Source organism: Lepus europaeus, chromosome 2 (assembly GCF_033115175.1).
Source record: "Lepus europaeus isolate LE1 chromosome 2, mLepTim1.pri, whole genome shotgun sequence".
Classification (NCBI taxonomy): Eukaryota; Metazoa; Chordata; class Mammalia; order Lagomorpha; family Leporidae; genus Lepus; species Lepus europaeus.
Genome location: NC_084828.1, coordinates 152,537,867 through 152,562,096, shown reverse-complemented (window position 1 = coordinate 152,562,096; position 24,230 = coordinate 152,537,867). Strand labels below are relative to the sequence as shown.

The 24,230-nt window shown below is 45.3% G+C and overlaps 1 protein-coding gene across 1 annotated transcript in view; it reads right to left on the bottom strand.

The window, feature by feature from the left end:
* The window catches only part of PLCL2 (phospholipase C like 2), a 191,552-nt gene that overhangs the window by 61,596 nt on the left and 105,726 nt on the right, over positions 1-24,230 (bottom strand). The window contains exons 2-3 of the mRNA XM_062215130.1: positions 11,153-13,639; positions 8,547-8,750 (exon numbers count right to left, since the gene is read on the bottom strand). Of these exons, the coding sequence (XP_062071114.1) occupies positions 8,547-8,750; positions 11,153-13,588 (2,640 nt within the window). The 5' untranslated portion in view covers positions 13,589-13,639. The remainder of the gene's footprint in view (positions 1-8,546; positions 8,751-11,152; positions 13,640-24,230) is intronic.

Here is a 24,230-nt window from a genome sequence, read left to right as displayed (position 1 = left end):
GATGCTGGACAGCTTTAATGCTAGAAGAATGCATGCATGGGGTGCGTGCATGTCTTGAAGTCGTTCTACCACCACTGCTTTCTTCCTCTCTTGGCAATTAGTTGGCTAACTACTGATCCTCATCAGTGCCAATGGACCAAAGGGACACTACTTTTCCAATACGCTCTAAGAAACATTCTATTCACCTAAAAATAGGGTCCTGGAGAGCAACTTGTCTCTTTTCTCTCCGTGATCATCATATTATCCTTTTGGCTGGCAGAGGTCTTGAAGCTGCCACACTACACTTTGGACTCTAATTCCCTGCCCCTCGCTGAGATACCCAGGCCTTCCTCTAGGTGGTCCTGAGGAAGGAAGTCTTTACCAAGAGACGAGCTGCCATGGCGGGAGATGGTTGCAGGGTGAGCAGCTTCAGCAACCACACAGGGGCAGTGGCGACAGGGTAAAAACGTTATTTCCTTTCACCTCTGTTGCCATATTTTACAAATCCTGTTGTGCTGGGGCTTTCTACCTGTGCAAAGGAGGCATTTCAGAGCTTGAGTGATGAACCACTCTTAAAATCAGAAAGACATTTCTCAGTTTTAAAAGTCAGATTACATTTTTACTTGAGTTCCACCTAAAACAACAGGTGGGAAAGTTGGGATTCGTCAAGGAGAAACCATTTTTCTAAATTACCATAGAGTTTTGTCCCCTCAGGTAGAGGAGATGTCCCTCCACCTACAAAGGGTGGGCGCCAAGGGGTTGGCAGCTCTAAGGCAGGAGCAGCGGGAGAACAGCTGGAGTCTGCCGGCCCCAACCCCTGCAGCCCTGGGTGTCCCCACTCCGCACGGGCCAGCCTCAGGTGAAGAGCCAGCTCCCAGAGGGCAGGCGGGCCGTGAGCTTGATGCCCGCTCTGTGGCAGACACACAGAAAGGAGACTTCAGCAACCACGGGCTCTGCGGGCAGCCTCTTTGTAGAGGGGCACAGGGAAGGAGAGGCCACCTGAGACACTCGGCATTCCACCAGAGACCTGGGCGGTTACAGTCCAAAGTGGAGCATGCCAATTAATGCACTAGGTCAAGTTCACCAGGCAGGACTAAAATGTAGGGACATCCCAGCTCCTCCCAAGAGAGAGGAGAAAGCTACCTGTTCTTTTTCATCTGGGTTGAGTGTGACGCTTGATCTCACTCTGTCACTTGGGCGCAAGGTGACAAAGGGCTGAACTGAAAGAATGGCCACAGAAATGGAGAGACAATGCCCACCCTGCTCAATCAAGGGCTCTTTAGTCCAAATCCAGTGGAGACACAGAGGTCAGTAAGTGACTCGGGATAAGGCGACTAACCGTTTCCTTAGTCTTGAAAAACTGCCCGTGCAGGTGACCGACCAAAAACGATGACATATATTACCTACAGAATAAGTACAGAATTTTAAAGATGTATAAAGTCCTTTTTCTTAAAATTATTTTCCTACAGAGGCGTGGAGAGAGATCTTAGCAAGCAAGTTAGGAGGTGCTTTCAGCCACTGCAGGAATAAACAAAATAATCCTCTCTGCTCAAGAAGAGAATATATCAAAAATAAGCTTTAAAGGAATTATACAAGAGCAAAATCCAATTTCCCTTGTGGAATGTGATAGGAAGCATAGGAAGTAATTCCTCTGCTTTTGCAAAGGAAGAAAAAAAATAGACTACAGAAGTTCAATGATAAAAGTTTTATAAAAAATGTAATGGTGTTTTTTTTTTTGTTTTGTTTTTTGTTTGTTTTTTTTTGAATTAAGCATAGCTTTAGAAAGAAGTTCCCTAACTTTTCTTGAGTTTTTGGCTTCAGATATATTTTATGAACATTTTCCATCAGATTCAGGAAAATAAAGTGATTTAAAAATAAACACTCTGCCTCTGTGCCTTGAAACAGCATCAGAAAGGCCCTAGGCAGATCAGGCAGACTCTGGAGACCCCATCAAACACATGACCCCAAACTACCGCCCCGTAGCAGCTCCCAGCTGGCTCTGGCTCAGGTGAACTCCATCTAAGAACCAGAGTTGCAGTAACAGCAGGTCCGCACTTCTCACTTAGCAACATGGCTGCACTGCTTCCTGACTTGCTTAGGCACTCCACATGGGAGAGCTGGCATGCAGGCTTGTTTAACACCGCCTCCCCACACTGTCCTGAGGACACCATCGACAACATCTGACCCATGGAGGCTTTGCAGCTGGGTTTGGAACTGGATTGATAAAAACTGCTACGTGATGATGTCTCTTTCAAGAGGCTGTCAGCCTCTAAAATGATACTCTCTCCCCTGCTGTTCCCTGCTTAGTATCCGGAAAGCGTATGGATGAAAAGCCTTTTAAATACGTGTCCCTGCGTGGTTTCTGTGGAGACATGTAAAGCTAGAACACTGGATCCAAAATAACGCGTGGCAATCACCACCACACGCAAGCCCCAAAGCTCCGCCTTCCGAAAACCTCCTCGCTGCTCCTGCCGACTGGCAGCTGCTGCACCTGACGTGACACGTGGGAGGCCACCACCACACTCTCGCAAGTCAGCATTTCCGTTCCCTTCCAGTGGCTCAGCAACTCGAACCATTCTGGAGTGGTCAGCCATGCGGCTTTTCTGATTCCAGACATGCTGCTTCTGGAAACATCATCAGCTGCACCACAGTCACCAAACTAAATTGCAGCCTTTGGGTTTCCGATCTTCCCTTGGCAGGATGAACCCACCTTTTCCTGCTCTCTCTCTTCCTTTTCCCCCCTTTCTGAATCCTTCCCTCCCTCTTTTCATCTTTCACCCTTTTCAGATTCACTCTTCCCCCAAAGCACGTTAACTCTATTTGGCCTTTTGTCTACAGGTATAAACGTCGGTAAAGTTGACAACTTCAATTAAAAGAAGCTTTTAATGTCAAGTTCCCAGGCAGAAGAGTGATAAAAAGAGCCACAGAGGAGACAGGGATCAATAGTAACCTCATTCCAGAACCTCTCTGGCCTGGCCCAGACCAGCCGACTCCATTAATTACGAAGTGTGATTTATCTTTTCACTGCATAAAGCAGTGGCAAGAGGAAGTACAGGAAACCTCACCGACAGCCCAGCAGAACGTCCCTGCTGCGGCACGCCAGCGGACGACCTTTCGGAGTGAGGAGAACCTCCGCCTCCCATATTTTATTTAAAGAGACTTGTTTTACTTAATAAACAGAGTCATGTGTTAAAGGAGACTGCTCAGCAAACAGTCACAGCCGGCAAATGACACCTCCCTAGACAAAGCATCACGGTCCTCTTGAAAGAAGAACTCCGCTGTCTCCTATGCGGACGCATGTCTCAGAGTCCGTGTCCTTGCTTAAACCCGGAGGCAACTAGGATGAAGATTTTCGCGAAGTTGTAAGGAAAAGATTGAAACAAATTAATTTCAAATGGGAAGCAGAGACAGAGGCGCTCCAAAGGAAAGATGGGTGCACGCATCGTCTCTATGCGGCGACTCTGGGTGACCAAGCCCACTCCCTGGGTGAGGGCGGGGTCTCGTTTTCTTTACTTCTTCCTCTCCTTTTCATTCCCTGTGACTTTAATTAAAGCGATTGAGGCAGATTTCACATCTTAAAAAAAGCTGTAGCAAAATCAATGAGGAAACTTTAAAAAAAAAACTTTTCTTTTTATGTAATACCTCACAAAATATTTAAATTCCTAATGTTTTCTCTTTGTAGAAGAGGCGTGCTGCCTCCTTTGGTCTTTAGTTAGTACAGAGCTCATAAAATTTTTAAAATTCTAGTCTGAACCAGATGGCAAACCTGAATCTAATAAACAAAGATAGCTAGAGAGCTGAATTATCACTCTCATCAATATTAAAAGGATGGTAAAAAAATCACTTCAGCTTAAGGAGCTGATGAATTTAATCATTTATATGGGGGGGATACACTGAAACACAGCACAGATCCGTTCTTAAGAATAGTCTGGGGGCCGGCGCTGTGGCGTTGCGGGTAAAACGGCCGCCTACGGCACCGGCATCCCATAGGGACACCGGTTTGAGTCCTGGCTGCCCCACTTCCTATCCAGCTCCCTGCTAATGTGCCTGGGAAAGCAGTGGAAGATGGCTCAAGACCGTGGGCCCCTGCACTCACATGGGAGACCCAGATGAAGCTCCTGGCTCCTGGCTGGCCCAGTGCTGGCTGGTGTGGCCATTTGGGGAGTGAACCAGCAGATGGAAGAGCTCTCTCTGTCTCTCTGCCTCTGCCTCTCCTTCTCTGTAACTCTGACTTTCAAATCAATCAATCTTTTTTTTTTTTTTTTTTTTTAATAAATACTGTGTGTTTGAGGGCAGCTGGGATTTACTGTGACCTCCCAAATGCAGGCCACACAATCCTTATCTTTCCCAGTCTTACTTACAGGAGAAAGCAAACTTGCTACTTGATTGTAAATAGCGGGCGTATTCAAGTTCACTTATATCAATTTTAAGTAAAATGTTGAAATTTTTCTTAAGTAATAATACAAAAGGTATGTTCAGATACTTACGATCAAATTCCTTTGAGGGAAATGTGATCTAACTATTGATTAAAGCCTTCCTTATTTTAACTTCATCAGACCTGCCTTGTAACATACGTCAAGAGATGTAAAATGAATTATTTCCCACCCCCGTGGGGAGTAAGAATCACAAGTAAGAGACGGATGACTGCAGGAGCCCTCCAAGAGCAACCGTACATCATTATTACTGAAGAAACCCAGGTTTCGCTGGTATATTGATCACTCAGCTAAATACTCCCTGCTCTGGACTGCAGAAGAAATATTAGACAGAGGGGCTACACGGGCTCTATCATTCTGTCATTAATTTGATTCAGTACAGCATTTCCATTTTTCTCACCTGCAAAACAAAGGCCTCAGGCAGGGGGTGTCTGGGCTCTCCCCACTCCAGCTCTGAGTCCACCAGGCCTGGCTCTGGGCAGAGCCCTCTCTGCTCACAACACGCAAGGACTCCCTGGGATGTGCAGCAGCGGCCCTCCCACCTGGATTTCCCAGAATGCATGCCTCCCATGGCTGAGCGGCTTTCACCCTGGGAGCTTAGCTTGCAGCAGTCTCCCTTTTACCTTTACCTCCCTTTACCCCCTCAAAGGTCTAGCTGTAAGGCTAGGTGTTTCCTAGAAGCTTTCCTAATCCCGAAACCTGAAACTGAATGTTCTCTCCACTGAACACCCAAATATGTGTTCTATTTGTATTTTAAATACCTACCTACTTACCTTCATACCTGCCATTATCTTAACTAACTGCTCATAGACATACTGCATCTCTTCAATTAAACTCTAATAAGCTCCTCAAAGGAAGTCATATTGCTGAGAACAGTCACTGGTATACAGTAGGTACTCAATAAATATCTGTTGGAATTACTTTCTGTGTTCCTGTTACATTCCATAAGGAATATGGGATTCTGCTCTTATATAATTCCTTTAAATATCTTGCCCATGGTAAAAGCTTATAAATGGATGCAATAATTTATTACTGGTATCTTTGTGGAAATACACCAATCATTTTTGGTTTTGTTGAAAAAAATCAATTAAATATCAAATATATTTCCACTAAAGAAGAATTCCATAACTAAAAAGCAAGCTGACTGTTTAATGAACTACCCCGAGGCATGACATACATTGTACGTGGCAGTGTGGTCAATACAGGGTGCTGGGCAAGAGGCCAACGTGACTGAACCGTGGAAGCCAGCTCCCTTCTGTTGATATCAAGACAGGGACCCAAAGGTCACTTCCCTTAACAGCTTCAAACAGGGCAAATCCACAAGGGGAGTCTCAATGACCCAGGGGGACAAGCTGAGCCCTCACAGGCTGCGTGCCGGAGAAATGGGATGAAGCGCTTCAGGACATGGGGCTCACAGGGACAATGACGCCTCATTTAAAGACCAGGCTGCCCAGTGAGCCTGACAGCATGCGGCCCCTTCTGACAGAACCGCAGTCTCCTCACCTACGGAGGTCACGTGCTGGCTCTGGGTTCTGGGCACAGCCCTAGGGTCCTGGTTCACCACCAGGAGGGAAAGGCCCACCTGCCTGCCTGAGCCTCCAGGCACAGGTGCAGCGGGTGCCCTCCATCCCACAAGGCTGTGTCCTGGCTCCTGCACTGCTCTCACTACTCAGCCATTCCCCTCTTCCATCCCAGCCCAGTCCCTACTTAACCTGCCTTGTCCAACGAGGAGTCTTATACCTGCCTTCCTGAGTCGGTCCCAGGCTCTCACTCAACCATAGGTAAGGCCAACGGGGGCTCCATAGATAGAGTACAACCACAATTTGGGCAGTTCTGGAGATCTGTTTGTTGGTGGTAAACCTAAGAGCCATTAGGATGGTCTAGGGTCCAGGGCCTAGAGGGAGTTAAAACAACTTATCCAAACAGGGATGCTTTTAAGAACTGAAGGCAGAACTATCAGTAATCACGTTAGGACAACGGGTACAGGAACAGGGCCTGTCCCACGAAAACTCGAATATGTGCCCACACTACACATGAATCTGCTTTGCTGGCCTCCACATCGGCTTATGCGTGGGTCACATTTCATGATCTGAATCTTTTCACAAAGAAACGGGCGCATTTCTGACATACTATTTTATTAATAAAAGTCTAGAAATAAAAAAGTAATCACAATATTGACAAATACATATCTGTGCATTCTCAGGAGGTACCACAGTCCTGCCCTCCCAAGAAGACATACTCCCAGCAGTGTGGCCCAGCAATTCCTCAACCTACCCTTAACTCTCATTTATAAATTAAAAAATTATAAATTAAAAAAATCCTGAAATTATAAATGGGAAGTCAGTTGATTCTGGGTCAAGCTCAACATAACATTACAAAATAAAGAGCCAGATTTAAAGTTACAGACTGCTCAAGACCTTCAGTACATTTCCCAACACTATTCAAGCCACTTTTCTGGCCAGGTTTAACAAATTAATTGTCACAAAGTAACGGACTATGAAGTTATAACATTGCTGCAGTAATCATATTAATTTAATTTTAAATATTTTATAACAGTTACCAGATAAAATTAAAAAACAGAACAAATCAATAAACCTTAAGCTATAATGCAGTTTTTTCATTACACTTCATAAAAGAGTAATTTCACTACTTAAAACTTTTAAACAAGCTAATACATTCTGTCTTATCACTGTGCCACAACACAACTCTGACACAGATAAAAGTTATGGACTAAGTTGTCATTGGCTGGACCAGGAAGCGGAAGGGGCGGGGAGAAAGCAGCACTGAGAATTCCTGCACCAACACTGTTGTGTGGGTGCTGTAAAGGCTGCCGGCAGGTGTCCACCAGAGCTCTCACACACACCCTGAGAATTTGGCCATGATGCCACTCCTGTCCCGATCAGCACTCAGCCCCCAACTCCAGTCTACCGTGTTGACCCCTACATGGGGGCCTATTGTCCCACTCTCAGTAAGAGCTTACCACAAAGAAACGTCCCTGCAGGCCTGCCTAGGAAATCAGGGAAACATCTTAAGGGGTAAATCCTGTTAGATCCTAGGCAACGAAGGAAGTCTGATTTTATCTGTGGCTCAAACTTAAAAAGTGGCCGTAACTATCACATACTGCATCCGGGTCACAACACGGAAAACCTTTCCAAACGTTTCTGCTTTTGCCCCCTCGTCCTTTCTTTTCATTTCCTTCCCAGAGGAACCTGAGCTTACAGCTGCTTGTGTTGACTTTGCTCCCCAGCCCCTCTGCACCACCTGCTAACGGTGATGTACGTTCTCAGGGGATGTATGTTAGCAGGTGGTGCAGAGACGGCTCCCCAAGGACGGGAGCTGGTCACGTCTGCCCCTGAGGCCGCTTCAGGACCCCACAGTGCATCTCCCAGGTCTCACAGATGCACCTGAGCCTAACCTCCCTCCCTCCTGCAGCAGGGGGAGTGCTATGCTCAGCAGTTTGATGCAGCGTCCAATGTTTGGTCTCTCTGATCCCTTCAGTACCGTGAACTTGAAGCTGGAAACAGCAGAGAATGAAAAGCACCTGCTACAAATGTGTGGCTGCTTCTCAGGAACCTAATAGCTCAACTATCACACTGCTAAGGTGATGAATAGGTAAAAAAATTAAACACTGTATTCTTCTAACTGGTATTGCCATACTTATTTATCCACAGACTAAAGAAACATCTTCCCATTCTGAACTTCAGAGCTTTTGTTTTTGGAAATAGCACTCCATTGGTCAAGCCAGTCTGTGATTTATTTATTTAAATTAAATTTCTTGCTTTTACCAGTTGAAAAACGAAAGCAAAAACAAAAGTGAACGGATCAGTGACTGGTTGCGGGAGGAAAAGTCCTTCCTACAGCGTGTGGAGAATAGTGCACGCTTTAGGAAATCAATTCAGGTGTGGTGTCTGAGACGCTAACTAACGTTTAATCAACCTTGGTGTCTGAATCCTGCTCTCTGAAACAACCACGAAACACTGAACTCTTTCAGATCCAGTGAGGTCAGGGGAGCCGTTTTTCCAACACAGGTCAATGAAGCGCATTTCAGCAGGAGCTCCTAAGTGCAGCTGGTGCATTGCCTTCAGAGAGCTCTCGCACCACACAGGCTACATAAAGGCACAGGGAGCGACTCACCACGTCGTAGGTCGTTACGATCTTCTTCAAGACCTCGGGGACGATTCCCTGCAGCTCCATGGTAGGATAGGGCTCGCTGAGGTTCAGGACCACCAGCGGGCTGTTGTCAGGCCCCAGGAAGCGGGGCGACACTGCCAGCATGCACTGCATAAGGTTGGCCACAGAGGACAGGCCACACAGCTCCTTGAACGACACCACCGCGCTCTGTTAAATGGAAGGGAAGGTGGCATTTTTAACCAGGGCTTTTAATTCTCATGGACGCAACACTGATTACACTTGAACTACCTGGTACAACAGCTTTTAGCGATGCTATGACAGACTTGGCTAACGATTCTGGGAAAAGTGACTGTTTCCAAAGTAAACATAGTTATAGACATCTGTAATAAAAACTTATCAAAAGTACTGAAAATGCAAATAAGTCAAACTCTTCCGAAGGGCAAGGCCTCTTTTCAGATCAAAGTTCACAGTAGAGCCAAGGCTGATGGGCAAATATGAGCAAACAACAAAAACGGCTTCTGCGTTAGAAAAAACAAATTGGGTTTAAAATAAGGATCAAATAAACCACTCATCCTAAAAAGGAAAGGGCTGTTTGTGAGGCAGGACCTTGAATCCCTCTCACCTGTTGGAGGCTGCTGCTGGTTCCTGGAGCAGCAGCTGGCAAGCAGGTGTCTTGGCCCCTGGCCTCCCCGCTTAGCATCTCCACCTGTCCCAGTGCTTCTCTCACTTTCCAATTACCAGAGTCTGCCAGTAAAGTGTCCACGAAAGGAAACCCCTCAACACTGTCAAATTCTCGGAGCACCTGCCAAGTGCTGAGCTGTTTCAGGCATGTTGATTGCCTGTTCCCTCACTCGACCCTCACAGCAAGCCGCGGCGTGGAGGAAGCGGCAGCCTGAGCCATAAACTCTGTTGACTGTGCAGCTGCACAGCCAGCAAGAGAAGAAGTCAAGATTTCACCAGAAACCTAGTGATGTTGAGGCCTGTGCTCTTAATGACCGTGCTGTAACAGCAGGTCGACTCTACTCACAGTCAGAGTCCAAGCGCACTTGGGGTCCTGGTCTGTGCCAGGCTGGTGGCCAGTGGGAAGGATCTAGGCCCCGTAGAACCTGCGCCTCCTGCTCTCAAATCCCCTGGGTTCTTGGGGATGAGCAACACTTTAGTTTCAAATGTAAGCATTTTGCTTTTATTAGCATGTCTTCAAACATGAGCATCAACCTATATCATCATTTCATTCAAGATCTCCTCGATGTCGGTGGCATAGGCAATCCTTACTGTGACATCTCAAGCGGGGTCTTTGGGTGACTCTGCCACCCCTCCCGGTCTTCCTGTCTTCACCTCTCTTCCTGGTGTCCACAGCTGTCCTATTTCTTTCTCTGCCTGCTCACTGTCTCTCTTTTCCACTGCCACCCTCCTCCAGAGTACGAGATCCTCAAGGGCAGGCAGTCCATCTGTCCACTGCTGCACCCTTGAGGCCTGGACTGCTCGTGTCCCACAGGCGCTCTTTAAACATCACGATGACCACTCCATCAGGGCTGGTGCACACACGTGGCTCTGCAGAAGCCACACTGGAAAAGCCTCAAGGGCCCTCTGTATCCAGTGTACTGTAGCAGCCAGCAGGCAGGCAACGGCGCGGCCGGCTTGGTGCTGAGGGTTCCCCACCCCACACTCACTCTCAGAGGAGCAAAAAGCCCTTGGCATTTCTGTACTGCTTTTAACTCAAGAGGAGAAAAATAAATTTCCCTGTTGTGAGGTTTTTGTATCATTCGGTATCCAGAGAATCAGTAGACAAAAAACTATGTTGAATATCCTGTGTCAGATTTTATTTTCTGGTGTCATTCTGGGTCATTTTAAAAAATACATTTCAAAGACAACCCTCACACACAGAGCACCTTGCACACATACAGCACGTCCCAAGACTGTGCTGGGCTGGGGCCACTGTCTTGGTGAGGCAGGCTCTTGTCCAGCTCCGTGATGCCCATGGACTGACTCACATGGGGACAGACCTCGGTGAGAGACCTCATTCCTAACTGACTGCTTCAACACAATATATATTGACTTTGCAAATTGTTGTCTTAGACGGCTAATAAATGCAGACACCATGAGTGTTTTACTTACACAATCATTTACCCTCTAAAATCAAGAGGAGTTCGATAGGCAAACACAATGGCTCATTTAAAGGCCTATTATCTCCTCAGTGCTCCGGTGCCATCAGATGGGACTGGAACAAGTCCTTCACGTTGAGCTACATCTCTTTTACTTTGACAGATCATCCATCTGTGTTCCAGCTAAGGAACATTGAGAAATACCAGGGATTCCCATGCACGCTATTGGAAAAAAGGAACTGTTCGGTAGACATTAACGGGGATTAACAGGTGAGGGTAGGTCAGCAACAAGACTAGTTTGTTTTACCATGTAATTAATGTGTTCAATAACAACTGCAGTTTTGGGAATGTAAATTTAAATTTGAAAAATGAGAATAGTGGTACACATTCTAGTAACCGACTGGAATCGACAAAGCACTGAAAATTGAAACACAATTGTGTATGCGTAAACCATGGAGGGGCACCGAGTGGGAGACGTGCTGGGGAAACACTGAGACGCGGGCGCACCTGCATGCTCTCTCTCAGGTCCGTGGCTTCCCGGATCGGGGGCTGGGCATTCTTGAACACCTCGTCTACAGTTTTAATCCACAGCGTTCTCAAGGAGGCGTACTCCCTGGACTTCTTCCCCTTTCTCACAGAGAGGCCCCGCTTGTGAGGCTTCCCTCCTCCTCTTCGGTTCGTGATGGCCACGTGGACAAAGAGGGAGGCGTGAGCCAGGACCTCCCCCGTCAAGGACTGCAGGGGGACGTGGCGGTAGCCCGTCTGCAGGCACTCGAAGGGAATGGTGTACTGGCCGATGAACTCGTCCCCAATGTAGTCATCGTCCAGCGCGACAAAGCGCACCATGGCCAGCTCAGGCAGGTTGATCTGAAATTCAAAGCTCTCATCAAAGATGGGAGCGTCTCCATTCTGGTGCACAGTTTTTGTCCTCTGCTCTGCACAGTCAGCCGGGATGCCGTGGATCTCGACGTAGACGTAAGGGTCCACCACGTCGCCTTTGGCACCGGACCCTTTGGGTTTGGGGAAGTTCTGCCCGCTGATGATCTTAATGTGCAGGAGCTGAGGCGACACCCCCGGGACGGAGTCCTTTGTGTTGGCGCTGAAGAAGGACACCTCCTCCCTCATGATGGCCGGCCGGAGGACGTAGCCACAGTTGCCGTTCTGCCTAAACCAGCCGATGTTCAGGTCCATCATCAGGCCTGGCGTCTGGAAGTTCATGGCCACGATCTGACAACCACATTTCCAGAAATCTTGAGGGTTCATGTTACTGGAGTCAATTCGCATGGGACTGGGGAAGACCCTGGCAAGGAAACGCTTGTTGTAATTGACAAAGTCCCCGGGGTTTTCGTTGGCGTATTTGCTGGCCAGCACTTCATTAAATGAGCAGACTTCCCAGTACTTCTGAACCTGGAACGACACCTGGAACTCCTTGAACTGGACAGACTTGCAGATGCTGACCAGCTCAGACAGCTCCTTGCAGAGCTGGAATCGCTTCACGGGCACGTTGTTGGGCTGCTCCATGGTCTCCTTCCCCATCCTCTGCGACATCTCTGCTCCTTCGTCCTCGTCGGTCACGTCCCCGTCCACTCCAGAGCAGTTCGAGGACAGCTTCTTGGCTTTAATCAGTATTCTCCCTTTCAGGACGTCCGGGGACGGCAGGTAAGATTCCTCGACGTTGGGTGACGTTGTGTAGAGCTTGTCTCCCAAAATCTTCTTCATGTGTTGAACCATTACCTTCTGTTGCTTAATGGAGCAGTGGTTCTCCAAGCACAAGATGAGAGGGTACTCTGACGCGAAGAAGGCGTACTTGTTAATGATGTCGATGACGCTGCGGAACACGATCTGAGACGTCATGGTGTGGCCCGTGTAGATGACCGGCTCGTTGTCCGGCCCGTCCCACACGTCCAGCTCAACACTCCGGCAGCCCATCTTCAGAGCTCGAATGTAGCCCGTGATGTCGGAGGGGCCTCGGAACTGATCCTCTATTAAATACGTATTGTGGGAGGAGTTTATAAAGTAATGGGACAGGGGCTGCTTCATGTCCTGGCACACCTTCTTATGCTCTGGATCAAATATGTAACAGTCAGGTGACATAAGGTAATTCGTGAACCCGTCAATGGAGAGCCAGCCCTTTTCCTGACCCTCTTTAGATGGCTCGTATTTGTGAATAATTTCAAGGCTTATTTCCTCATTTATATGTGCCACACCCTGTTCCGCCTCGAGAAACATCATAAGGTCCTTGGTATCAAGGAATTCTTTATTGCTTGAAAACTGAACTAAAAGGAAATAAATTTCAGGTCTAGTACAAAGCTCATGGAAAACCTCAATAAATTCTTCCTTTGTGACATCAGCACCAGCTTTGTCCTTGGATTTGTGCAACTCTTTGAACTTCAGCTCAATTTTGCTTGTTTTTAAACCAGGGTTGAGGTTTCGGATGCATTGCACAGCACTACACAGAGTTATGTGTCCAAGGTTATCTACATCAACTTCACCAAACATTTGTGAAATCCAAGAAGTCCTCATGTTGTCTTGGCTACTTTCTAACATATCGAGGGTATGTTTTCCATAGGAGATTAGGTACCGCAGTCCTGTTACCCAGATGTTTGCAACATCTGCAGAGTTGGCAACCAAGTCAAGTGACTCATAATTCTCTCCATAAATGACTGAAAATGCACAGTCTTCAGATATCTGGTCGGAAATGCCATTGCTGCGGAAGATGTCGGTGTTTTTTCCTGTTCTCACTTCCTTGATGGATTTAATGTCAATCTTGGCTTTCTCGGAATCTTTCTTCGATGGCTCCCACCTCAGGCTCTGCATGTCGGCATCCAGTAAAAAATACCTATGGTATATTCTAGAGTTGGAGCGGACCTTTTTGAGTTCCGAGCCCTCAACCATTGAGTTGATGCAGTCGCTGGCACTGCTGATCTTCTTCTCTGTCGGCATGCTGCTGAATGACACCGTCTTCTTCCGTTCCCTTTTCTGTTTTGTACCATCCTGGGAGAAAAAAAAAAAATAATGTATTAAAATAGCATGACCACAGGCTTCTATGTTCAGTAGTAGGAGTAAAAACTTAACTTCCTTGGATAAAATTATGCTATTAGGATTTCCTATTTTTTTTTTTTTTAAGATTTATCTTATTTGAAAGAGAGAGAGAGATTTTCCATCCGTTGGTTCATTCCCCAGATGGCTGCAACAGTCAAGGCTGAGCCAGGTCAAAGCCAGGAACCATAGCTTCATCTGGGTCTCCCACATGGGTGACAGGAGCCCAAACACTTGGGCCATCCTTCACTGCCTTTCCCAGGTCATTACCAGGAAGCTGGAATGAAAGTGGAGCAGCTGGGACTCAAACTTGTGCCCATATGGGATACCAGTGTTGCAGGCAGCAGCTTTACCTGCTATGCCACAATGCTGGCCCCAGGATTTCCTATTCTGAGTCCTGTGATTAATGATATTCATTCATGTCTAAAGCTCAGGTGGTCTTGGAGTTTACAGCCTAATACCAACAGGTAAGAACTTGTTAAATCGTGTATACAGAACAGACCACATAATTTTCAGGGCCCAGGGAAAAATGAAAATGCAAGACTCCTTGCTCCAACATTGTAATGAATTTCCAGAAGGGGCTAGAAGACCATTAATCTCTAAGCCCTAATGTCTGGCCCTTCTGAGTATAGGGCCTGTCCAACAGTACAGACCACAGGCCCACATGAGGAGGGTCTTGTTGAATGTTCCTTTCCTACATGAACATTTCTCAAAGGCTTGTCATACCTCTGACCTCAGAATCACCTGGACTCTCTATTTATAGTGCTGATTCCTAGTCCCATGAAATCAGATCTCTGGGGGTAGTGGCAGAAATTTGCTTTTCTGGCAGCACCCCCACCTGATGAGTAGGTGCACCAAAGTATGACAACCATCTCCTGGCCACTTGGCCTTACCACCATGTCTGAACTATGGGAACTGTAAGTATCAAATGACCAGCAACAGCTAAGCGTGAACCATTAAAGTGTGTGCTTACTGAGTAGACACTGGAATTCCAACAGAAATACCTGGCTCTTCAGAGACTGAGATTAGCCACTGTCTAAAATACCCCGGACAGACAGGTATCACTATTACATTGTATCAAGTCTAAGAAGGAGCCCTGCATTTTAACTGGAAATGCTTCTAAACTTCCAGAGCTGAAGTGACTAAAGCCTATTACTATGTACCAGGCCAATGCCTAGAACAGCTGTCACTTACATGCTCCTAGTATTAATACCGTACTAATACTTCCCAAATGAAAAACTTCAGGAAGCACCTTTTTCTCAAGAAGTTTGCATCTTCATTAATGTCCTCTTCAGCCTCCCTGCCTAATGTAACATCTTCCCACATGTTTAGGGATTGATATTCACAGCTATCAGTGTATTTAAGCCCTCTGTATATAGAATCCTTCATTACTCAAATGACTTCAAAACATCTTTCACAATTTTAACCTAAAACATGAGATTGCTTTTCAGGCTGGGATGTGTGAAATAGATGATAGATTTTCAGTAAGTCATTTTAGTAAAAAATAAGGAATAGGGATGGAGGATGAAATTATATAACTTAAGTGGCAATAAAGAAAAGAACATGAAAAATATTATACGAAGGAAATTCTAATTTTCCTGCTCCGCATAGAATCTAGTTTGAATAACTCTTCTCTATGTTTTAAAAAGCTATTATGCTATTCTCTATGTCTGGAATTCAAAAATCACTTTGCTTTTTGTCTACTGACACTTCTAAGTAATTTGCAGAAGGTAATTAAACTTAAACTTTAAATCATATGGGCATAATTTTCCTTAAAGTTTCAAAAGGAACCATAAGGGCTTTGTGATCTGAGTGCCAAGACAAAGCCTAGAGCCCCAAGGCAGACTGAATCCTCAGAACAATAAAATGCAAAAAAGGTACAAACTGCGGTAATCATATCTAGATAGCACACTGAATTATCGCCATTCCAAATCCCTAAAGCATAGATTTTATTCCATCTATTCAAGTGAGTAGGCAAGAAATTAAATTTGTGATCAGCCATGCATATAGGCATGAAACAAATGCATAAATTTCCTATTTTTCAGAATGAAGGATGTTTTCACTTTTAAAAAGATACATTTTCATTTACCTGTAATAAAGACACACACAAACTCAGTAGAGAAATTTCATAGCTTTACAAATTGCATTTCAAAGGTGTCACTAGTAAAAGAAGTCACAAAGATAAAGGGAAGTGTTCATCCATGAAATATGATACAGTGTTTTCTCAACATGGTAATCTTTAATTCCGCCAGTCTAACATGCTGATGAATATTTTAATTTATTACAAGTCATGCATTTCAAGTTCATAGGTTTCTTTGTTATTAAGGGGGGAGCCAAATGGCAAAGTAAGCTGATGACATACACACTTGCTCACATAGGCAGACCTGTGGGTCAGGCAGCAGTTTTAACACCATTCTGTGCTTTAGAAACATCAACTGACTTCCCACAGACAAGCCCTGGCTTTCACTGGTGGCTTCTGGTCACTGATCGCAGACAGGTGCACACAACGGCCACCCGAGCACGGACTGACACACGACAGCGGAACCCCCTTGTTGGAAGCCTTCTGTCTCTTCTTCCCCTCTCTGCCTAGAACCATCCTGGCCTGTCCACAGAACACCAAGGCCTGTCTGGAGAGGTCTGCTTCCTCTTCCTCCCCAGCAGACAAAACTATCGGAAAACACCGAGAGTGGAGTGTGCTTGCTTAGAGACCCACAAGGGGAACAGATGAGAGCTGACACTCATCACTCAAGGTCAGATGGCTGGCTGGACAGACAGGTGATGTGATGACAACAGAAGTAGGCAAACTGGTTCCACAGGGCCAGGAGGAAGCGGGGGACAAAGGCTTGTGCCTGGGAGGGAAGGAGAAGTGGGGTCCAATGGCAGGAGTTGGGGTCCCAAACTGCCTGGCTCCCACCATCTTTATCCCACTGCTACTCATGTCACCCTGGCTTCCATTCTTCAGCCCCACAGTGACAAGACTTGCCGAAGCTAAGCCACTGGCCAGTGGCAGAGCCGAATTCTACCTTCCGTATTGCCTCATAATGTAAGTTAGTTTACACTGAACAATGAAAAGTACTCACACTGTATGCGCTATACATATAGCTTTTTAAAAACCATGAAAGTACAATAAATGTAGGTTACCTACATGCACCAACCACATAAACCTAGAGAAACACACACACACACAGTTTCCGCTGAGACGGGAATGGATCAAAATATTTTTTAAAAGAATATAAATAACTTCCCAGAGCTGAGCTGGCTATAAATGAGTACATTTTAAGTACTCATCACCCAAAGCTTTCACATGGTAAATTCAAAATGGAAACTTAGGGGGTGGGCATTTGGCCTAGTGGTTCAGAATCCTGCACCCAATATCAAAGGGCCTAGGTTCAGTTCTGGCCCCTGACCCCAGCTTCTGGCTAATGCATTAATGAGCACAGCAGGCCCTGGGGGGCAGCAGTGATGGTCAAGTAGTTGGGTCTCTGCCACCCACATAGGAGACCTGGATTGAGTTCCCAGCTCCCAGCTTCAACCTGGCTCAGTCCTGGCCACTGTGGGCATTTGTGGAGTGACCAGAGGATGGGAGCTCTCTCTGTCCATCTGTCCCTCTTTCTACTTCTCATTAAAAAAAAGGAAAATTTGGACAACTGATACATTTCTGCTACATCATTAACACTTTTCAACACCAAGAGAAGGAAGAAACACAAAAAGTCCAGCCTGGAAGAAAACCAAATCCCAAAAGAAATTACTCTATCAATATTGAAATTTTCTATTTCTTGATAGAAAATCACAAAATTTAGATGGAGAAAGAAGCACAAAGATTTGTTTATACATTAATCATCATTTATTTACAGAACAACAATTTTGAGTTAGAAATGATTTTAGATAAAGGAATAAACAGGAAAGAGGCTGTGGAAGCTTTTTCTGTACCACCACAAATTCAAAAACAATAAAAATGTTTATAGAACTTATATTTACCTAAATAAATATATTTATTTATATATATATTATTTATATATATATATTTACCTAAATATAAGTTCTATAAACATTTTTATTGTTTTTGAATTTGTGGTGGTACAGAAAAAGCTTCCACAGCCTCTTTCCTGTTTATTCCTTTATCTAAAATCATTTCTAACTCAAAATTGTTGTTCTGTAAATAAATGATGATCCACATTGAGTCCTCTAACAAATGAAAGTTGTCACGGAAAATAGGCCTCCACTTGGGACAGGCATTTGGTACACGGGTTAAGCCCTTCTCAGGACACCCACATCCCAAATCAGAGTGCCTGGTGTGAGTCCCAGCTCCTCTGCTTTTGATTCCAGCTTCCTATTAGCGCACGCTCTGGAAGACAGCAGACAGTGCACGTACTTGGGTCCCTATTACCCACTGGGGAACCTGGATGTTCAGGGTTCCTGACTTCAGTCTGGCCCACCCTGGCTGTTGTGGCCATTCGAGGAGTGAACCAGTGGGTGGGAGATCTCTGTCTGTCTCTATCTCTCTGCTTTTTAAATAAAATGAAGACAAATAAATAAAATAGATTTTTAAAAATATGCTATCATTAAAATTACCAGCTGGGATTTTTAAGAAATGGTAGCGATTTCATAGGCAGCTGTGGGCAATTTCACAAATTCTCACGCTGAAATGAAGTGAGAAACAGGGTGAGCCTCTTTTTTTCTGCTGGCAACCAAGCGCTAGACACTGACTCAGTGGATCCAGCTGATCACGGAAGGGAGGGAGCGGATGAGAAGATGTGTCTCGACTCAAGGCACTAGGAGGGCTGAGGCCCTGGGAGAAGAGAACTACATTTCCTATTGCTTTCCAGCGCCTGTTGGCTTTCCCTCAGATGCATGGTATCCAGCCGGGTCCTGAACAACAAGTCTAGGCAGTGATTCTGCTGTGCCTGTGCCGGGCGGGGACACCGAAGGAGAGGGGATGTGGCAGGAATGTTTAAACAGCAGCAGTTCACCCTCTGGTTCGTTCTGAGTCGAGGTATTTTGTTGGGATTATAAATAACACTAAAGAAAGGTATGGGATCTTTGTGTTTAGCAGAAGGGGTCCAGAATTAAAGAGAGTTGAGGAACACTGGATTGAAGCAAAACAAAACAAAACAAAACAAAATTCAGAAAGACCTGAGGTCCATTAAAGGAGCGCGGCGAAGCCTGACCTTTCTCCAGCTCAGTAACGATGACTCTGATTCAAAAGGGAAAGTCACGCCGGGCACACCAGGGCTGTGGGGAGACCAGGGCTGCCATACAAGGCGTCCCACACATCGCTAAAGCTTTGATGTGCTCTCTAAGAAGAGCAGAAAGAAAAAGGGGAAAAAAATCTGGAGCAAAATGGCCACTCTCAAGGTCATTTTATAAAATAAGATGAACTGAAAAATAAAGTAAGTCAGAGAGAAGGCAGGAATGGTCCCAAGCTCCTTGTTCATGTGGAAGGGCCTCTTACTGCAAGCAGCAGAAGGCTCCTGGCCCCTGGATGCCTCCTGTGATGGGCCCTCCTCTCCCACAACGCAGGAGCCCCTGAGGGCATGGATTTCCTAATGGCGCGGGAAGCTATGGGTCACTCAGAAGTCATCAGGCAAGTTCAGATGCTCTAGGGCCCAGAAAGCCATCCTACTGAGAAAAAGCCAGTCTGTAAAACTACATCCTCTCTTCCACCCAACAGAGAGCTCTGGTCACAAGGCAACTGGAGAAACCGATCCAAACAGTGGCAAGCCCCTCTCCGTCCAAAGAGAGAAGGACGCAGAAGGTGCTTCAGTTCTGGCCATGGTGTGGGAAGGAGAGATGGCCACCCTGGAAGCAAATGAGCGAAGTCAGCTAAAGCTTTAAGGAACTCCTAAAGGCCAAGCAGCAGCTGGTGCACTGGTTTAGAATAACCAGGATCCCCAGACACAAGAAGAGTCTGTACTCCTTTCTAAGTAGTCTCCACAGGGACTCCTGAGAAAGACTACGGGATGAGCAGGAAGGAGACCCTATCCTGGGCACAGGCATGCAGGTGATGGCTGTCACTGGGGGGCAGCAGGAAACTTCCTCCACTTCCTTTCATATGAAGCAACAGCGCTGAGCTGCTGCGGGAAGGGCGACCGGTCCTCCACCTCCGAAGGCCACTGGGAGAAAGGCAGTAGAAACAACACTTACTTATCTCTAGAAACAGGTGAAGATGCACCGCCCCAAGTGTAACAGCATGTATGGGACTCAGGAGACCGTACAGATAAACGCAGAGCTCTGCAGTGAACAAGGGGATGCAGGAAATTCTCTTCTGCCCAAATTCAACACAGACACAGGCAGTCTGGCTGCCGTAGAATGCAGGGTAGGAATGCCGTGAAGGCGCACCCTGAGGCCCAGGTGCACATGGCTTCCTAAGACTGAAACTGGAGCAGGAAGGCCAGGAACTGCCTCCGACCCCACCAGAAGCCGAGCACGCAGTAGCCAACAAGTCTGCCACCAGAGGAAGAATGAGGGCGTGGAAAGAGACTCCTCTCGGCAGAACTTCACAGCTGTTGGCTACAAGTAGGGCAGGAGCACTGAGTAACCCCCCTGGTATCCCACCTCCTATCCTAGACACAAGGTTACAGTGGAGGAATCTGTAGCCAGTTACTGGCCTTTTACTGAAGGCAACAATGGTGTCTCATATCCTAAACTTGGCTCAATTACTCACTACACTGACTCATCTTCCCCAACACTAGTGACCTGGAGGAAGAAGAGGCACACACACTTCTGAACATAAATATTATTTACATCAGTCTATTAAACACGATGTCTAGCATTCAGTAAAAATTACAGGACACACAAAAGCAAGAAAAAAGCCAACATATTATCAAGAAATAATGCAATCAAAAAAAGAGTCAGACTCAGAGATGATCCAGAAGTGAGAGCTATTAGATGAGGATTTCAAAACAACAATAGCTGATTTAACAGAAAAAGTGGACAACGTACATAATTAGATGGTATATTTCCACAGAAAGATGGAAATTACCCAAAGTATAATGGAAGTGCTATTTTAAAAAAAACAATGCTATCAAGATGACATAGTCCTTTGATAGGCTAATAAGCAAACTAATCACAGCCAAGGAAGAATCAGTGAAGACAGGCCAATAGAAATTATTAAAATCAAAACACAAAGCATCCAAGAGCTGTTCTCTAGCGTATGTGAAAATGGAATGTTTGTAGGAAAAGACCGAGAACAGGGTAGAATATTCAGTGATAATGCCTAGAATTTTCCAAAATCTGATCTAAGAAGCTTAAGCAGGATCAAACACAGACACATACAGCCACAGACATACACACCTAAACATATTACTGCCAAACTGCCAAAAACCAATTATAAAGAGAAAGACAGCTAGAGAAGAAAGCAAGCTGCAAAGAACCACAAACAAGGTGACCTCCAGGAGAGCCACCTACATCCAGCTTGACTACTAGCTTACAAATACCAAGTAATGAATAGTGTTTTAGGAAAACTTGTTCTCTTTTAAAGAACCATAGTCCCTCAATTTTCCTGTGCTTTCAAAGACAAAGGTGTCCTAGCCTAGATATTGGTGTTTGAGGGTTCAAAAGAGGTTTCAGTGGTGTCTCTAGACTGCCAGTCCATTCCCTTACTCCAAGGAGTCCTGAATCATGGCCTATTGAAATAAATTTAGAAGGCAAATCAAAAGATTAATGCTCCCTAGAAATGTCAGCCTTAAACATTACAGTTTTACAGAGTTGGAAAGAGAATTCTGAGACTAGCCAGAAGAGAAATGACAAACTGAGAGAAAGGAAAAAAAAGAAAAATACATAATTTGCAGACAGAAGTTATGGAATTTTACTAATAAAAATCTATCACAGAAAGAACTCTTACCAATAGCTATGAAATGGTTTTCAAAAAAGTGGAACAAAGTAATCCAATGGTTTAAAAACTTCCTGGTCTAGAAGTCACCTGCAGAAACATGACATCATGGCCACAAGCTGTGCGAGCACTGCACATCCTCTGTACCTCAGTGTCCCCATATGTGAAACAGGCATCCGAAAACAGCCACCCTTTCTACGCTACTCAGAACACCTACTTCAGATGCTTGTTACCAAGAGAAGTTCACATCTGAAAAGTGATTTAAATACTGCTGGGAATTCTGGACCCTGCTAAATAAATATGTCTCAGGCTGAGGTTATTACTTCATAGAAGAAAGACAAAAAGAAAACATCATGGTAAATGTGTAGATGCAACAGGCTGACCGCCTAGGATTTGCTGACAGGTAGTCCTGAACCAGAAGAAACAGAATAATGTTACTCTCTTAGAGGCTTGTTTAACTGAGGCTACTACCAAGGTAACCCCAAGTTTCTGAACATAACCAGATGGATTCGATGCCTCAGACACACTGGGAAATTGTCAGAGATAACCAGGTGCAGTATCAAAATGAAGTTCACACACTCCACATCTGTAGGGGACAAATAAGCAAACATTCCTCCAAGTCTTGTGTTAATTTTCCCACCAGTTTAATTAAAACTACAATTTTATGTATAAATGTTCACATGTAAAAATCACAAATGTGAAGTCATGATTCCCATAACTCCCATAATACTTCTGTCTAAAAAAAAAATTAAATGACCTCATTCAAAGCAGTTTGTGACTGGAATTATTCAATGATTTTTTTTCTACTTCCTACCCATGTTATTTTCAGTATTGGTAAACTACAATGTTCAAAACAGCTATATTTAAAGAGCAAATTTCCAATTTCTATAAAATGACACTTTGAAGTTCAGGTTAAAACTTTCAAATCATTCAATGTAATGGCTACACCTGCCTTTAAAATACTGGGGTCTTGTGAAATCAGAGGACCACAGTGAAACACAATACTATCTTTACGTTAGTCTTTTGGCAAAACATTTTCACTACTACTGGAATATTTGTTCAAAGCCAATTTACACAAGCATAATCTACATCTGTGTTCAATGTAAACGATAGTAATATTCATCGGTTTCCTCCAGTAACGAAAGACTTAATAATAAACACCGAGTCCTATAAATTACTCTAGCAATATTTTACATTCCGGTGAAAATACGGGTGCTAATCAATTTTAATTTATGATCTAGAGTAATGGCACTGAAGTGGCACAATCTGCTCTGGAAACTGTCTGTGTTTCTCAACTGTTTTTATAGGGTTATTTCATATTCAGTACAAGAAAGAGCCTGCGGACTGCTTAGGCTACAGAGCTTTTACAAGATGTTATTATATAACTTTGTTAATAACTGTCTAATAAGTTGTACTGATTTCTTTTTAAAGATTTATTTTATTTGAAAGGCAGAGTTAGAGAGAGGCAGATAGAGGGAGGGAGGGAGAGAGAGAGAGAGAGAGATAGGTCTTCCATCCGCTGGTTCACCCCCCAGATACCCGCAAAGCCAGAGCTGCGCTGATCCTAAGCCAGGAGCCAGGAACTTCTTCTGGGTCTCCCACACAGGTGCAGGGGCCCAAGGACTTGGATCATCTTCTACTGCTTTCCCAGGCCACAGCAGAGAGCTGGATGGGAAGTAGAGTAACAGCTGGGACTTGAACCGGCACCCATATTGGATGCTGGCACTGCAGGCAGCGGCTTTACTCACTATGCCACAGTGCCGGTCCCATTATACTGATTTTTTAAAAAGTATGCAAGTTGAATCACATCATGTGACTATGTTGAGTCCAAATATGATTGATCTTCCATCTGCTGGTTTACTCCCCAGACAACAGCCAGCACTGGCCAAGCCAAATCCAGGAACCAGGAGCTTTATCGGGGTCTTCCACATGGGTAGCAGGGGCCCAAATATTTGGTTCATCTTCTACTACTTAGCAGGGAGTGGCATAGGAAGTGGAGCAACCAGGACTCAAACTGGTATCCATATGGATGCCAGTGTTACAGGAGGCAACTTTACCCACTACCCCACAACACTGGCCCCCAAATATGATCAATTCTAAGAGAAACTTTAAGCTTTTTAAATTTTTTGATTTATTTTCATTTTATTTGAAAGGAAGAGAGGAGAGAGAGAGAGAGAGATTTTTCCATTTGCTGGTTCACTTCCCAAATGTGACAATACCTGGGGCTGGGCCAGGCTGAAGTCAGGAAGGAACCTGGAAATCAATGCAGGTTTTACCCCCTGGATGGCAGGGACATAAGAACTTGAGCCATCACCAGCGGCTCCCACAGTGTCAGCAGGAAGCTGAATTGGAAGCGGAGGAGCAGGGACTCCATCGGGACGCAGGTGCCCCAAGCAGTGTCTCAGCCATTACACCAAACATCTGCTCCCCAAGAGTAACTTCTTAATTCCTAATTTTCTCATCCTAAACTGTGCTGGTTCTTCATCTCTTCAGGATAGCTTAGGAGAAAAAAAAATTCATTTTCATCACTTCTTAAAATTCTTAAAATTTGGCATTGCTTGGTGTTGAGGGAAAAGAACACGGCTCTCCGGTGCTAGCTGGAAGTTGGAGGGAGAGCTTCTACGGAGACCCCTCCCGTGCAGGCGCAGCCACCACCTGGGGACGCACCTACCACAGTGAGTGAAGAACAGGCGCTCTTTCAATCCCACATTGTAG